The sequence below is a fragment of the Trichomycterus rosablanca genome, chromosome 6 (assembly GCF_030014385.1).
Source record: "Trichomycterus rosablanca isolate fTriRos1 chromosome 6, fTriRos1.hap1, whole genome shotgun sequence".
Lineage (NCBI taxonomy): Eukaryota > Metazoa > Chordata > Actinopteri > Siluriformes > Trichomycteridae > Trichomycterus > Trichomycterus rosablanca.
The window spans coordinates 31,046,520-31,064,154 of record NC_085993.1 but is presented as its reverse complement, the minus strand read 5'-3'; the positions used below and the strand labels follow the sequence as shown (position 1 = coordinate 31,064,154).

At 43.2% G+C, this 17,635-nt stretch overlaps 1 protein-coding gene across 1 annotated transcript in view; it reads left to right on the top strand.

Annotated features, from left to right (window-relative positions):
* Window positions 1–9,796, top strand: part of ptprnb (protein tyrosine phosphatase receptor type Nb) — a 58,259-nt gene extending 48,463 nt beyond the window's left edge. The window contains exons 16-22 of the mRNA XM_062997669.1: window positions 1,032–1,109; window positions 2,859–2,978; window positions 3,411–3,577; window positions 5,868–5,921; window positions 6,550–6,614; window positions 7,013–7,086; window positions 9,070–9,796. Of these exons, the coding sequence (XP_062853739.1) occupies window positions 1,032–1,109; window positions 2,859–2,978; window positions 3,411–3,577; window positions 5,868–5,921; window positions 6,550–6,614; window positions 7,013–7,086; window positions 9,070–9,141 (630 nt within the window). The 3' untranslated portion in view covers window positions 9,142–9,796. The remainder of the gene's footprint in view (window positions 1–1,031; window positions 1,110–2,858; window positions 2,979–3,410; window positions 3,578–5,867; window positions 5,922–6,549; window positions 6,615–7,012; window positions 7,087–9,069) is intronic.
* The last annotated feature ends 7,839 nt before the right edge of the window (window positions 9,797–17,635 follow it).

Sequence of the window (17,635 nt, the reverse complement as noted above, 5' to 3'; positions counted from 1 at the left end):
TTCCACCTCTATATATGTGATCTTCGGGACTGGTCCGAGCACCTGCGTTAGAAGGGGGGGCAGCTTTGTGTGGGACAACACTGGCGGGTGATAAGAAGCGGCTGATGACTGGCCATTTGTCGGAGGGTGCATGTGATGGTAGCAGCAGAGTTAAAATCAGGATTTGGAAATGACTAGATGGGCAGAAAAGGGGGAAAAATACAAAAAGGCCTGAAAAATACAAAAATGCCCGGACCTTAACCCAACTAACCGAACAGGCACAAATTCTCACAGATACATTTCAAAATGCAGCAGAATGCAATGAAAGTAGAGGCTCATGATTTTTTAGCATGGGTTGGCAAACAGGCTCATAGGCAATATAGTGTCCACATACCGTTGGCCATATTGTGTACTATGAAATTGACTTTACAGCATCCTACTCAGTATTTACCGGATTGTTGTGGATAATAATAAAAATAAATATGAAAGCTAATTAGTTTGAAACCATTTAAAGATGTCAACCTTGACAAAATGTTTCAAAATTGATTTGTCACAGCCCCTGAGTAACTTTGTTCACCTGTGTCATTTGTCGATTGCCGGTGAGAAAGAACATCCTGATCGGTATGAAGCACTGAGGTACACTGAGGATGAGAGACTTTCATCCTTCTCATTTTGTCCGTCAGTGCATCTTGCTCTTTCTCCGCTCTCCTAGATCAAAAAAACCCTCCCCCCAACCACCCCCCTCTCCACACACACACACACACACACACTTTTAATTCGCTTGCCAGCTGACAAAATCCTTTGATTTTCTGGCATGTCGTCTCAGGTTCCGGAATCCCCATCCTGTTGTTGCCATGGCTACTGTGTATTGAAGCATCTCCAGGCGAAGTTTGTGTGGAATCCCCGCTGTTTTGTTTTATTGAGAACGGGTTATCTGTTAAGCCTTCCTGTGCCGTGACTGACCACATGAATGGCCAGTCGCTGTGGTGATATGTCCGATCTAGGGTCAAGCGCTGACCCCTGATTTTTTGTGTCTCTTTTTGACTTTTCAGATTGAGCACGACCCCAGAATGCCTGCATACATTGCTACCCAAGGACCACTTTCACATACCATTTCTGACTTTTGGCAGGTTAGTATGTGTGTGTGCGTATATATGTGTGTTTATGCATAGATAATCAGTCTGTTCTGTTTCATTTTATAGTGATAAATCAGTTTAACACAATTGTCAGTGGGCGCTCAGATGGCACAGCAGTAAAATATGCTTGCCCACTACCACTGAGATCCGGGGTTCAAATCTCAGTGGTGTTATCAGCTGGGCGTCTACACATAATTGACTGTCACTGGGGGAGTCCGAACAGCCTAGTCATTGGGAGGTACACTTGTCAGTGTGCTCTTAGTGCCAGTCCCAAGTTCTGAATAAAACAAGTAGGGTATCCAGCATTAATACTGTGCCAAATCAGGTATGCAGACCAGAACAGACAGCTGTGCCAACTCCCAGATGCCGGAAGAAAAAAGCCTAAGCAAGTTACTGAGGATGACTCACACTTACTGTAGGTAGTGAGTTCAACATTTGGTGGCACTCAACATACACGATCAGTCACGTCTAAGGATCTCACGTCCTTGATATTGCAACAGCACTACTGTCTGGTCAAGGCTCTGACACAAATGACAGAAAAATATAAAGGAAGCAGTGTGGTCCTTCATACATACTAGAACTCTTTCTTTGTATGTGCTGCTGGCTACTGTATAGAAGTGTGCTTGCCTTCAGCCCTCCTCTGCCAAAGTGTGGCAGGCATAGCAAAGAGGGCAAAATCTTTATCAACAAATGACTCTTGTCAGCCAGGACATATTCTGTGTCCACTGTTCATTTCCGTAGGTGCCTCAGCTGAAGATGCTCAGATAGAAAGGCTGTACTGATACTAGGGATGTCCCAATCCGATCTCAAAGATCGGAATCGGGCCCGATCAAGGCATTTTTTAACTGATTAGTATCGGCTTTACTAAGCCTGATCCTTCATTTTATTTCAGCGGTCAAGCAGGTGTCGTAAATGGAGAGTCCAACAGCGAAGTGTAATGTCTGCAATGCGAGCGTTTCACGAGGCGGTAGGAGCAGAGCTGCGTTCATTACTGTAGAATTTTACTGTTTATATGGTGTGTGAGTCAAGGATCACTCTGGTTTACAAAACAATAACTTTTAATCCGAGTATGAAAACTTCAGGGACCATAACATACAGCGTTACCATGTTACAAGACTGAACAACATCTCAGTATCAAGCACTCTGATTGGCTTAGTTACAACATGCCTACAAGTACGGTGGCTCATAAACAAACCAGATATCATTTAACCAAACGATCTACCAATTTGATACGGCAGCTAAAAAATAAACACTCAGCCGAATACAGTTTATTATTATAAGTTTACTATTATATGATGAGAAGAGGAACCGGCTGTCTGCTAACACGGCAGAGATGCTGATTTTCCTCAAAAAGATCCTTCACTTTGTTTTGAGTGTTCTAGTTTTACTACTACAATGCTGCACTAAGTTTGTTTACTTTTATTTTGTAAAAGAACATTAAGCAATAGCTTGGATGCAGGCAATTTTTTGCCTACAGCACTGCAGAGCTATTCAGTTGTTAAACATATACATTGGATTAATTTGAATAACTGCAATGTACTTGAAGTGTGCACTGTGTGAACAGTATTATCTAGTTCTTATCTAGACAATATCTAGAAAATACAAGTATCGATTTGAGACTCAGTATCGGATCGGGATCAAAATTAAAGATCGGGATCGGGAACAAAAAAACGTGATCGGGACATCCCTAACTGATACGTGTTCAGTATAGCAGAAAGTCTAAAGTGTGTTTGTGTTACATAGATGGTCTGGGAGAACGGATGCACTGTAATTGTGATGATGACTGCACTTGTCGAGGATGGGGAGAAGCAATGTGATCGTTACTGGCCTGATGAGGGATCTTCACTTTACCACATCTATGAGGTCTGTGTATTCGGTATACATAGGGACTTTACTGGCTTGTTTTTTTGAGACGCAGCACAGACTACAGAGAGATGATCACGTGTGTAGAGAAGCACACTTTTCCATTGATTACGGAATCCCCAAAGGGACAAAATGCACATAAACACATACATCAAACATTGTCAGCACACTACAGCACAGAAAAGTCTGTTACACTAACTTAATTGCCGTATGATTGCTAGGACCGCCTCATGTTGCATATTGTGCATCATATTTCATATTCTACACAAATGAAAAAGTGTTACATTGCTAAACACAAACCTTGCATATTTCATGAGAAAAGACACGATTTTCACGGCCGTGAATTAGGTAGGGTCTTAGTTATCTACATTACTTGTTGGGCAGTTGTATCTGGGAACATTTTTGATTTGTCAAATGTCACATGATACACAGGTGAACCTTGTGTCAGAACACATCTGGTGCAATGACTTTCTGGTGCGGAGCTTCTACCTGAAGAACGTGCAGACGCAGGAGACACGCACTCTCACTCAGTTTCACTTCCTGAGCTGGCCTGCACAAGGTATACCGACCTCAACTCGCCCTCTGCTGGACTTCCGCAGGTACTGCATGCAAACAGTTCATTTCTCTCACCTACGATATTGCACCTCATGCTGTTTCTCGTTTCCACTGCTGCTGGGCCTCATAGCAACTTCCTCCTGTTATCTTCGCATTTGAGTTTTTTTTGTCCAAGTATTTTCTTTGTTTGCTTTTTTTTCACCATATGTCTCTGTGTTCTTGCTTCTCTGGCATATTTTGGCTTTCTGCCTCTTCCTTCTGCTTGCTTTGTCTCTTTTTCTCTGCGTGTGCGATGGAGCGCAGCGGGGCCCGTGGTATTGCACAGCTGTCTGTGTCATTTTTGTGGTTTGCAGCTAGTAATCTAACTCCAGTTGCATAGTCACAAAAATGAGCACGGACAGGTGTGACTGCAGCAAGAGCAACGCTCCATCGCCTCAAGGCCTCATACTCTACCACATCTATTTGTCTTTTAATTTTTTTTACTTTTCATCTTTAGACTTATGCATGCATATGTATATATTTATTTATGTTAACCCTTGGAGGCCAAACAATTACATTTAGATTCAATTTCTTAAAATCTGTGCCTCCATGCTTCCTCTGCCGGCCATAAAGGGCAATGCAGGAGGACAAGTTTTTCTTTTTTGTCAGGTTTTGGTATCCGATTTTACTCAAACTACAGACAAAAAATAACTGCATAGGTGGAATCTAATGAACAGAATCTGAAAAAAATTGTGTATGCTGAGGTTTGTAAAAAGATGTTAAGAATGCAGGTTGTAGCTTTAACAGTTACATACAGTAGTTGAAAGATCAGGAGCTTTACATTTACAACCCTTGAAAATTCATGATTGGTTAATAAGCTGAAGTACAGTCATATGGACTCTGCACACAGACTATTAAGAATGGTTTACTGGCTATCAAAAAACATTTCTAGTAACCATTAGAGTTTTTGAATCACTGTCTTTATCAATTCTTAGTTTAGTTTTTTCCCCTTTTTTCACCCAATCCTGTCGTGGCCAATTAGAACCTATCTCTTTCTTAACTCCCCACCTCTGATCGGGCGGAGGCTGTCCTTTTACCTGTCTGGGACGGGGTCTCACAGAGCGCAGTATCACGTGCGGAGAGGCATGCATTTCCATGTGTGACAACCCTACAATACAGCTACAGTAAATTAAATGCTGAGACAAATGTACATTCACTTTTGAACTTTTTTTTATCTGTCAATTGCTAATAATGTTCAAGTAATCATTTGTAAGGATGTAAAAAATACACTTTGTATTAGGCAAGTGTGTAAGAGGGAGGTTGGCACTTCACTAGTGAAGTGTGAGGTGAAGCCCTGCATCTGCCCGAATTAAAAACAAACTCAAGTGCAAGGTTCTTAACCTAGAAAGAACTATACTGTGGCTAAATGCCACTAAGAAAAAGGAAATACATGCAAATATATAAGGTGGCCAAAATAATAAAAAAACAAAGTAACAATTGAAAGACACAAAAACATTAACAGCCCACAACAGAGAAAGTGGATAAAACAGGGATAGCGCAGAAAAAAACTGGTTGTCACAATATATGAATATAGGCTTCTCTGGCCATCAGCAAACAACTCAGTTCTCAGAAAAAGAGGAAAGATGGGGAACCTCAGGACCAGCAATGCGACAATGCATTAGCGGCACCCAAACCCCACCAGCCTGCACATTCCGCAGGATTTAAAGGTGGGTTCACTCTGGAAAAAGGAACATCATGCCACCTCTGAGGCAATTCACTCTCCTAGGGCAGTTCAATCAAGAAGCCCAAGAGTGCCGCAACCTTGCCTAGGTTCCACTGAAAAGATAAAGGCATGTGGGCAAAAAACTGGACCGAGCCCGGCGTCACATCTCCAGAGAAAAGCAGGTTTGTCAACAGAGGAGCTAGCAAGTCTGTGAGGGATAAACCTTGATACATATAAACACTTCCACATGGAGTAAATTAATGCTCAGCAAGATGTAGGTTAAGAGAAACTCGTCGTTCACCTGTGCCTCTTTGCCCTATCTGCTAGCCATAACTGGCATGGTATATGAAGCAAGATTAAGCAACTGGGCCCAGCTGGACCTGTTTCAAAGGGCTTCAAGGGTTATATTGGTCTGAAAAATTTTCTTATGATTGTGTGTGTGTGTGTACAATATCCTCAATGTCTGATTATTGCTATAGCCCACCTTGTGATACTTGATTGACCTTATGTAATAATACAAATTGCCAGTAAGATGATTATAAAGATTGCATAATCTTCTTAAAGCGTGAGTATTTCTCTTCTGTTGACCTCTTGATTATCTGTCTCATGTTCTTCCCTGCTTTTCCCCACAGAAAAGTGAATAAATGCTACCGCGGACGGTCCTGCCCCATCATTGTCCACTGCAGGTACACTCTCACCAAGCAAATGCTTGCATACAGAGCTTTTATCAAAGTACATAGCAACATCAGAATTATTGGGCAGTGCTAGCTTAGTGGTTAAGGCACCAGACTAGGTATCAGACGGTTGGTGGTTCTAGCCCCAACATTGCCAAGCTGCCCCTTTTGGGCCCCCTAAGTAAGGCTTGCAATGACCTTGTTTAGAATTGGAAGACACTGTGGGTAAAAGCTTTTTCTTATTTTAAATAATGAAAATGTGACGCTTTGTTGCTGGAAAAAATAATGCAAGACTTTCAAATCCTATTACCTTTATTTTCTGTTAAGAAGTACAACTTTCATTTTTATTCGGTTTTAATCAAGGCAAATATCACTGGCTATTCTAATACACTGGCAGACAGGTAACAGAAGTTGCATTAGTGGCATTAAACAGTTGCTGTTTGGGGCTGGGATTCAGCCAAGGGTGTTAGAATTAAGTGACACACTGCTGGCCCACTTCAGTAGCCATACTCTGCAGTCTGCCACTCTAACCTATGCTATTGGGGATTTGCAAACATTTTTGTTCGGCTATATTTTGGCTATTATTTAGATGAGTTTGCTCCAGGTTTTGATTGTTATTTTGCTCCTCTCTTTTCTGTAGTGATGGCACAGGACGGACTGGAACCTACATCTTGATCGACATGGTGTTAAACCGCATGGCTAAAGGTGCATCCTAAAATCCCTTTATCCAGGTCAGGGTCTGGTTCTGGTTCCACTGGGCAACACTGGGTGCAAGGCAGTCAATCACAGGGCTTCTGCTAGCCCCTTCCCTGGCTGGCTGATAGTGGTGGACTAGCGTAATAGACCACTGCGCCACCTGAGCACCCTAAAACATTACAGTAGAATCTAATAATTTAAAATAGAACAAACAGAACTTTTTTTGTTCTGTTCAGGGTCTGCTTGCCTTGTGCCCAGTGTTTCCCAGTAGAACGGGTCCCGCTGCAAACTTGACCAAGATAAAGCAGTTGATGAAAATGAAATATTTCATTGTCTAAATTTAGGCACAATTTACACACTTGACAGTCAATTCATCATTAACATTTCTATCTGTGTTTGTGCTGTAGGGGTAAAGGAGATTGATATTGCTGCAACCCTGGAGCACATCCGTGACCAGAGACCAGGAATGGTGCGCACAAAGGTAACAGAAACACACCGCAGTGTATTTCACAATGTGTAAATTCTGCAAACATAAAGCATCACAACAGTAAAACTGTTTGTTTAGGGGCAGACATTAAGTTCTGGACAATCATTTATTTTTTTGCTTTTTTGCTCAGGGATGCGGTGGGTAGGGTCCTCCCTGGGAAACACTGGGTGCAGGGCAGGAGCCTAGCCACTGGACACTGTTATCATTTCATCCAAAGGCTTTGGCCATCCACCCCAAGACATAGCTAACCATGTCTGTGTAGACGCCAAGCCAGCCAACAGCACCACTGAGATTTAAACCCAAACAGGGTCATTTCAGTGCAAAATTTTTTACTTGTTGAATTTAACATTTTTTTTAAGCATTTTTTCCCCATTTTCCTCCCAATTTAGCACACATTTTGTCTTCCGCTGCTGAGAGATACCAGATTGCATCCGAGGAGAGCACGTCGCTGTACACGCCTCTTCCGACACGTGCACAGCCCTCCTCTTCTCGCCCATGCATTCTGCACAGGCGTCTAATCCGCCAATCAGGGTCCTTACACAGCGTATGAAGAACCACCCACCCACACATAGACATTAGTATCTGCTGCAGGCACTGCCAATTATGTCCACTAGATGGCGCCCAGCCGACCGGTGGCAACACCAAGTTTCGAACCAAGGAGTTCAGAAACTTGGTGCTGGTGTGCTAGCGGAATATCCCGCTGCGCCACCTGGGCACCAACATGTTGAAATTTGATGTAACTTTTGCACATGCCACATGTAATACTTTATTAAATTACAAAATGTTAAATCCAGCAAATGTAGCACAGAGGTTTTTAAACTGGTCAAGTCTCACGATCCTCCCTTACCCAACCCAGTGATCTGGCAGCATACCGTCATGGCTAACCTTCCTCAAGCATTGACCACGTCACAGAATGAAAAGCAGATGCTAAGACGCAGCAATTATTAGGCTTTATTTTATTTTTAACAAGAAGTGCAATGCAAAATAATTAAATAAAGGCGGTCAGACATTTAGATCTTACATGAGCCACAGGCACGTCAGAGCAGCCAATCTGTGTAGGGATTCAAAGGGAAAGGAGAGGAAGAAAACGCATGCACACACATATGAACACTCGCTTATCTTATCATCTAGAAAAGGTTTTTTTAAAGCCAAAAAATGGGTTGCAGAGAAAAATAATAAGTAAATAAACACATTTTAACAGGCACATAAACACAAAATGAACTTGTACACAAACACCCCTTGTGGAGGCTTTATGTTACATCTTGTAAACCACAGTAGGACCAGATTGCCACCATTTTTATTAATTAAGTAAAACATATATGTTTTGTGTTTCATTTTGATGCATTGTTTATGTTGCCTGGGTTGCGATAAAAATCATGAACATCTGGGTTGCTCAAATAAAAAGTTTGTCGGAGCAGAGGGATAATCCGCTAGCACACCAGCGCTGAGATTCTGAACTCCCATGTTTGAACCTCAGCTCTGCTACCGTTTAACTGGGCACCCTCTAGCGGGCATAATTGGCAGTGCCTGCAGCAGACGTAATTGGCCATATAAAGTCTGCCAGGTGGATAAAAGACCAGACTAATGTGGGTAAGGACCTTGGTTAGTAGCCCGAGACGCCTGTACAGGAAGTGGAGGAGCACAGAGATCAGTGTGTTGTTCTCCACGCGTGAATACTGGCCTCATGCACTAATTCACCGAATGTGTGGGTGAATAAGAAGGCCTCTGTGGACTGCGCACACGTCGGAGGGAGCGTGAGGCAGATGAAAATACCCTCCTCGGACACGATCGGAGTCTCCAGTAGCGGAAGACGAATTGATTACGCAAAATTGGGAGAAAAGGGGAAAAATGCATAAACAAAATAGCAACAACAAAAAAAACCTGACCTAGAATATAGAAAATCACATATATAGGATTTTCAGGATGTTTATCCCTACTTTCCTACATGCCCTGAACAGTGCTCACTTCTCTCCCCAGGATCAGTTTGAGTTTGCTCTGACTGCTGTAGCTGAAGAGGTCAATGCAATTCTCAAAGCTCTACCCCAGTGAAACCAGCCACCGATACGTCTGAACTACGTCCTTGTCTCTCTGTCTCTCTCTGTCGCAAACACACTCACACACAATCGATACAGAATACATTTATGCATGGTGCAAGAACTACCTGGTCATTGTTTCTAAAACTGTGTCAACTTGCATATGTATTTTAATACACACTCACACGTCTTAACAGAACACCCATACCAGACCTGTTGACCCTTTCTGTCTGCATTAAAGTGGAATGAGCTGGAGTGTAATCCTCTGCTCCTTGTATTTGCTCTGTCGATTGGCTTAGTCCCCTGATTCTTCTATCATAACCATGGTGATGGCTTTGTCTCTATTCCATCTAAGCAGTGCTCTGAGTGTTTTTTCTCCTGTCTCCGGGGACTTTAGTGGATAAGTGGTTTAGAGAACTCAGGCAAGAAAAGATGAAATCTGACCATTCTCTGCTTGATGGTTTGGTAAATCTGGTTTTGGAAGATTGGTTTCTACACTGAAAGCTCTTTTCAATTTCTTGTTGCGTCTTCTCTTGAAGTAAATGTATTGTTTGTTTTTTCACCTGCATACCTGCAAAAAATATAAAAAAAAATCTATATGTATTAGAGTAAAAATCTACAGTATATTTATTTTGTATCTTGTGATAAATAAAAGTGAAGTGATGCATCAGCATGACATGTACTGTTTTTTTTTTTTTATTCCGCATGAAAAACTGGTCATGTGAGGCCGCTCAGGTGGCACAGCGGTAAAAAAAATACACACTGGAACCATAGCTGGGATCTCAAATACATCGTATCTAATCTCAGCTCTCAGGCTGAGCGGCCACATGAACAACGATTGGCCTGTTGTTCAGATTTGGGCGGAACTAAACCGGATGGGGTCTCTCTCCAATTACGACCTCCGTTGGCTGATTGATGGCACCTGCACAGAGATGAGAAAAGAGTGCTCTCAGGGTGTGTCTCTCTGTACACAACGCTGAGCTGCACTTGTCAAAGTGCAGGTGATAAAATGCATTTGGCATGCTGCCCATGTGTCTGAGGGGGCTTCGTTCTCCTCAATCAGAGCAGGGATCGGCATTGGTGGAGAGGAAGCGTGACGCAACCGGGCAATTGGACGCACTAAAAAGGGGAGAAAATGCATAAACAAACAAAAAATTATAATAAATAAATATATATATATATATACAGTGTATCACAAAAGTGAGTACACCCCTCACATTTCTGCAGATATTTAAGTATATCTTTTCATGGGACAACACTGACAAAATGACACTTTCACACAATGAAAAGTAGTCTGTGTGCAGCTTATATAACAGTGTAAATTTATTCTTCCCTCAAAATAACTCAATATACAGCCATTAATGTCTAAACCACCGGCAACAAAAGTGAGTACACCCCTAAGAGACTACACCCCTAAATGTCCAAATTGAGCACTGCTTGTCATTTTCCCTCCAAAATGTCATGTGATTTGTTAGTGTTACTAGGTCTCAGGTGTGCATAGGGAGCAGGTGTGTTCAATTTAGTAGTACAGCTCTCACACTCTCTCATACTGGTCACTGAAAGTTCCAACATGGCACCTCATGGCAAAGAACTCTGAGGATCTTAAAAGACGAATTGTTGCGCTACATGAAGATGGCCAAGGCTACAAGAAGATTGCCAACACCCTGAAACTGAGCTGCAGCACAGTGGCCAAGATCATCCAGCGTTTTAAAAGAGCAGGGTCCACTCAGAACAGACCTCGCGTTGGTCGTCCAAAGAAGCTGAGTGCACGTGCTCAGCGTCACATCCAACTGCTGTCTTTGAAAGATAGGCGCAGGAGTGCGGTCAGCATTGCTGCAGAGATTGAAAAGGTGGGGGGTCAGCCTGTCAGTGCTCAGACCATACGCCGCACACTACATCAAATTGGTCTGCATGGCTGTCACCCCAGAAGGAAGCCTTTTCTGAAGTGTCTACACAAGAAAGCCCGCAAACAGTTTGCTGAAGACATGTCAACAAAGGACATGGATTACCGGAACCATGTCCTATGGTCTGATGAGACCAAGATTAATTTGTTTGGTTCAGATGGTCTCAAGCATGTGTGGCGGCAATCAGGTGAGGAGTACAAAGAAAAGTGTGTCATGCCTACAGTCAAGCATGGTGGTGGGAATGCCATGGTCTGGGGCTGCATGAGTGCAGCAGGTGTTGGGGAGTTACATTTCATTGAGGGACACATGAACTCCAATATGTACTGTGAAATACTGAAGCAGAGCATGATCCCCTCCCTCCGGAAACTGGGTCGCAGGGCAGTGTTCCAGCATGATAATGACCCCAAACACACCTCTAAGACGACCACTGCTTTATTGAAGAGGCTGAGGGTAAAGGTGATGGACTGGCCAAGCATGTCTCCAGACCTAAACCCAATAGAACATCTTTGGGGCATCCTCAAGCGGAAGGTGGAGGAGCGCAAAGTCTCGAATATCCGCCAGCTCCGTGATGTCGTCATGGAGGAGTGGAAAAGCATTCCAGTGGCAACCTGTGAAGCTCTGGTAAACTCCATGCCCAGGAGAGTTAAGGCAGTTCTGGAAAATAATGGTGGCCACACAAAATATTGACACTTCAGGAACTTTCACTAAGGGGTGTACTCACTTTTGTTGCCGGTGGTTTAGACATTAATGGCTGTATATTGAGTTATTTTGAGGGAAGAATAAATTTACACTGTTATATAAGCTGCACACAGACTACTTTTCATTGTGTGAAAGTGTCATTTTGTCAGTGTTGTCCCATGAAAAGATCTACTTAAATATCTGCAGAAATGTGAGGGGTGTACTCACTTTTGTGATACACTGTATATATATATACACCTCCACCTTCCGCTTGAGGATGCCCCAAAGATGTTCTATTGGGTTTAGGTCTGGAGACATGCTTGGCCAGTCCATCACCTTTACCCTCAGCCTCTTCAATAAAGCAGTGGTCGTCTTAGAGGTGTGTTTGGGGTCATTATCATGCTGAAACACTGCCCTGCAACCCAGTTTCCGGAGGGAGGGGATCATGCTCTGCTTCAGTATTTCACAGTACATATTGGAGTTCATGTGTCCCTCAATGAAATGTAACTCCCCAACACCTGCTGCACTCATGCAGCCCCAGACCATGGCATTCCCACCACCATGCTTGACTGTAGGCATGACACACTTATCTTTGTACTCCTCACCTGATTGCCGCCACACATGCTTGAGACCATCTGAACCAAACAAATTAATCTTGGTCTCATCAGACCATAGGACATGGTTCCAGTAATCCATGTCCTTTGTTGACATGTCTTCAGCAAACTGTTTGCGGGCTTTCTTGTGTAGAGACTTCAGAAGAGGCTTCCTTCTGGGGTGACAGCCATGCAGACCAATTTGATGTAGTGTGCGGCGTATGGTCTGAGCACTGACAGGCTGACCCCCCACCTTTTCAATCTCTGCAGCAATGCTGACAGCACTCCTGCGCCTATCTTTCAAAGACAGCAGTTGGTTGTGACGCTGAGCATGTGCACTCAGCTTCTTTGGACGACCAACGCGAGGTCTGTTCTGAGTGGACCCTGCTCTTTTAAAACGCTGAATGATCTTGGCCACTGTGCTGCAGCTCAGTTTCAGGGTGTTGGCAATCTTCATGTAGCCTTGGCCATCTTCATGTAGCGCAACAATTCGTCTTTTAAGATCCTCAGAGAGTTCTTTGCCATGAGATGCCATGTTGGAACTTTCAGTGACCAGTATGAGAGAGTGTGAGAGCTGTACTACTAAACTGAACACACCTGCTCCCTATGCACACCTGAGACCTAGTAACACTAACAAATCACATGACATTTTGGAGGGAAAATGACAAGCAGTGCTCAATTTGGACATTTAGGGGTGTAGTCTCTTAGGGGTGTACTCACTTTTGTTGCCGGTGGTTTAGACATTAATGGCTGTATATTGAGTTATTTTGAGGGAAGAATAAATTTACACTGTTATATAAGCTGCACACAGACTACTTTTCATTGTGTCAAAGTGTCATTTTGTCAGTGTTGTCCCATGAAAAGATATACTTAAATATCTGCAGAAATGTGAGGGGTGTACTCACTTTTGTGATACACTGTATATATATACAGTGTATCACAAAAGTGAGTACACCCCTCACATTTCTGCAAATATTTCATTATATCTTTTCATGGGACAACACTATAGAAATAAAACTTGGATATAACTTAGAGTAGTCAGTGTACAGCTTGTATAGCAGTGTAGATTTACTGTCTTCTGAAAATAACTCAACACACAGCCATTAATGTCTAAATAGCTGGCAACATAAGTGAGTACACCCCACAGTGAACATGTCCAAATTGTGCCCAAATGTGTCGTTGTCCCTCCCTGGTGTCATGTGTCAAGGTCCCAGGTGTAAATGGGGAGCAGGGCTGTTAAATTTGGTGTTTTGGGTACAATTCTCTCATACTGGCCACTGGATATTCAACATGGCACCTCATGGCAAAGAACTCTCTGAGGATGTGAGAAATAGAATTGTTGCTCTCCACAAAGATGGCCTGGGCTATAAGAAGATTGCTAACACCCTGAAACTGAGCTACAGCATGGTGGCCAAGGTCATACAGCGGTTTTCCAGGACAGGTTCCACTCGGAACAGGCTTCGCCAGGGTCGACCAAAGAAGTTGAGTCCACGTGTTCGGCGTCATATCCAGAGGTTGGCTTTAAAAAATAAACACATGAGTGCTGCCAGCATTGCTGCAGAGGTTGAAGACGTGGGAGGTCAGCCTGTCAGTGCTCAGACCATACGCCGCACACTGCATCAACTCGGTCTGCATGGTCGTCATCCCAGAAGGAAGCTGACGCACAAGAAAGCCCGCAAACAGTTTGCTGAAGACAAGCAGTCCAAGAACATGGATTACTGGAATGCCCTGTGGTCTGACGAGACCAAGATAAACTTGTTTGGCTCAGATGGTGTCCATCATGTGTGGCGGCGCCCTGGTGAGAAGTACCAAGACAACTGTATCTTGCCTACAGTCAAGCATGGTGGTGGTAGCATCATGGTCTTGGGCTGCATGAGTGTTGCTGGCACTGGGGAGCTGCAGTTCATTGAGGGAAACATGAATTCCAACATGTACTGTGACATTCTGAAACAGAGCATGATCCCCTCCCTTCGAAAACTGGGCCTCATGGCAGTTTTCCAACAGGATAACGACCCCAAACACAACCTCCAAGATGACAACTGCCTTGCTGAGGAAGCTGAAGGTAAAGGTGATGGACTAAACCCAATTGAGCACCTGTGGCGCATCCTCAAGTGGAAGGTGGAGAAGTTCAAGGTGTCTAACATCCACCAGCTCCGTGATGTCATCATGGAGGAGTGGAAGAGGATTCCAGTAGCAACCTGTGCAGCTCTGGTGAATTCCATGCCCAGGAGGGTTAAGGCAGTGCTGGATAATAATGGTGGTCACACAAAATATTGACACTTTGGGCACAATTTGGACATGTTCACTGTGGGGTGTACTCACTTATGTTGCCAGCTATTTAGACATTAATGGCTGTGTGTTGAGTTATTTTCAGAAGACAGTAAATCTACACTGCTATACAAGTTGTACACTGACTACTCTAAGTTATATCCAAGTTTTATTTCTATAGTGTTGTCCCATGAAAAGATATAATGAAATATTTGCAGAAATGTGAGGGGTGTACTCACTTTTGTGATACACTGTATATATAATAAAACTGGTCATGTGGTGCATATTCTGGTGCTTTAAAAATCCACCCACTATCAGATTATGGTTGATTATGCGAGAGCTAAAGCCACCTGGATTTTAGCTTAGTAAACAAGTAATTTAACTGCGAAAAGTATTCACCTCTCATATGAGTTTTGCCCTTACTGATGCAACCCTCCTTATTATATCCAGGCTTGGGACCAGTGTTAATAATGCTGTCAGACAAGTGCACCTCTCAGTGGCTAGGCTGTGTTGCCACCCCCAGATGAGTTCTATTTCTTTCTTTCTTTCTTTTAATATTTTGTTTATGCATTTTCTCCCCATTTTCTCCCTTTTTTAGCACGTCCAATTGCTCGATTGCATCATGCTTTCTCTCCACCAATGCCGATCTTTGCTCTGATTGAGGAGAACGAAGCTAACCCACGCCCCTCTGACACGTGGGCAGCATGCCGTATGAATCTTATCACCTACACTTTGACGAGTGCAGTGCAGCTCAGCGTTGTGTACGGAGGGACACACCCTGAGAGCACTCTTTTCTCATCACTGTGCAGGCGCCATTAATCAGCCAGCAGAGGTCGTAATTGCACCAGTCATGAGATAGAGACCCCATCCAGCTTAGTCCCGCCCATATCTGAACAACAGGCCAATCGTTGTTCACGTGGTCTCTCAGCCTAGCCGGCAGGCAGAGCTCAGATTTGATACGATGTATTTGAGATCCCAGCTCTGGTTCCAGTGTGTGTTTTTACCGCTGCGGCAGATGAGTTCTATTTCTTTATAATATATCATAATTCAATGTTTCAGGTCTTCTAACTAATTTTTAGGAAAAGATAACATGATACACAACCTATATCCAGGTAGCCCAGCGGGATAATCTGCTAGCACACCAGCGCCGATATACGGAACACCTCGATTCGAATCTCAGCTCTGCTACCGGTCAGCTGGACAAACATGTCAGGACTTTGACTCAGCCAATCCAAAACCTTCATTTAGTTTATTCTGAGGGAGACTTGTGTCTCTGCATCATTAACTAGCTGCACTTGATCTTTAGATCACAAACTGACAAGAGGACATTCTCCTTCAGGATTTTCTGATGAACAGCAGATTCATGGTTCAACCAATTCTGACAAGTCGCCCAGGTCCTGTTGAAGCAAAACAGATCCTCACCAGACTGTTGGTTTTATGTTCTCATAGTAGAATGTGATTGTGAATGTGAATCTACGCCAAATGTAACGGGACCCATCTATTCCAAAATGTTCCACCTTTGACTTAGTCCACAGAATATTGAGAACATCTTGGGGGTCATCTAGATGTCTTTGGCAAATGAGAGACAAGCCTTTAGCTGCATCCGAAATCACATACTTCCATACTCAATAGTACGCGAAAGCAGTACACAAGAGCGGTTAGTTTGTCCGAATACATAGTATACATATAAAAAGGTACACGAGAAGTACCCGGATGACCTACTTCTTGGGCAGCCATGCTTATGTATGCAAAGATGCACACTTTCGGTCCGCTAATGTATCCCATAATTCAACTGCTGCGTAGGCATTCAAAGCGGAAGAAGAAACAAGAAAGATGGCGGAAAACGGAGAGTCCTATGTTTACAAGTGTAAGTAAGATAAACAAAATAAAAATGATTAGTTATCATTGCGTACAACCCTAAATAATGTTATGATTAGCGATAAATATCCAAAATGTTAGTGAGTGGGGCTTGTAATGAGCACGCGGTCTGTAACTATGGTGATATTACGTCATCACGTCCTCACGTCATCACTTAACATTGGTAAGATGGCGGACATAGTACGTAGGGGTGTTGCGTGCATACTGCACACTTCTGTACTGAAAGCGCGTACTTCTTTACCGCCAGAGCGGTGCGTACTTCCTCGAACCTAGTACGTACTCTGTAAGTATGTGATTTCGGACGCAGCCTTTGTGTTTATTTTCAGCAGTGGTTTGCGCCTTGCAATGCAACATTCAGGGGTTTCACCATCTGCCGTACATAATATTGTGAAAAGATTCATGTAATCTGGAGAAATCTCAGTCCATGTAGGGCAAGGCCAGACCACTGTTAAATGTGTCTGAACTTCGAGTTTTTAGACAGCACTGCATGAGAAACCATCATGCCACTGTGATAAATATAGCTACAACGGCTCAGGAGTACTTCGGAAAACCACTGTCGATTAACACGATCTACCGCTGCATTATTACCATGTGCAATTATTTGTAAATATTTTTCCTGACTTATTATTATTATACATTGTTCTTCTTATTGTCTATCTTTTTATACTGAGTGCTGTACTATCCCTTCGCTGCTGCAACGATGTGAATTTCCCCACTGTGGGACTAATAAAGGATTATCTTATCTTAAAACTCTGCATCATGTCTGAATAGAATTGATGGATGGCTTTCTATTTGTGTAACAGAGTTCTCTGGGCCCAAGCTCATTTCAGATGGACTGAAAGACAGTGGAAACGTGTGCTGTAGTGCTGTAGAGTCTCCGTACTAATCACAGAAAGGATCCATCCATGGTTATTTCAGCAAGACAATGCCAGGCTTCAATCTGCATGTGCTTCAACAGTGTGTTTGTAAAAAAGGAGTGTGTGTGTTTGACAGGCCAGTCTGCAGTCCAGATCTGTCTGGAAATCTCAATCCCTGTGAACACCTTTGTGATGGATTGTAATACAAATTACAAGACAGGCCGTCTCATCCAATATTATCAACGCTGTATCTCTAAAATACTCTTTTAATTGAATGGCCACAAACTTTTACACACACACACACACTCAAAAAAAGAGCGCTCAGACATTAC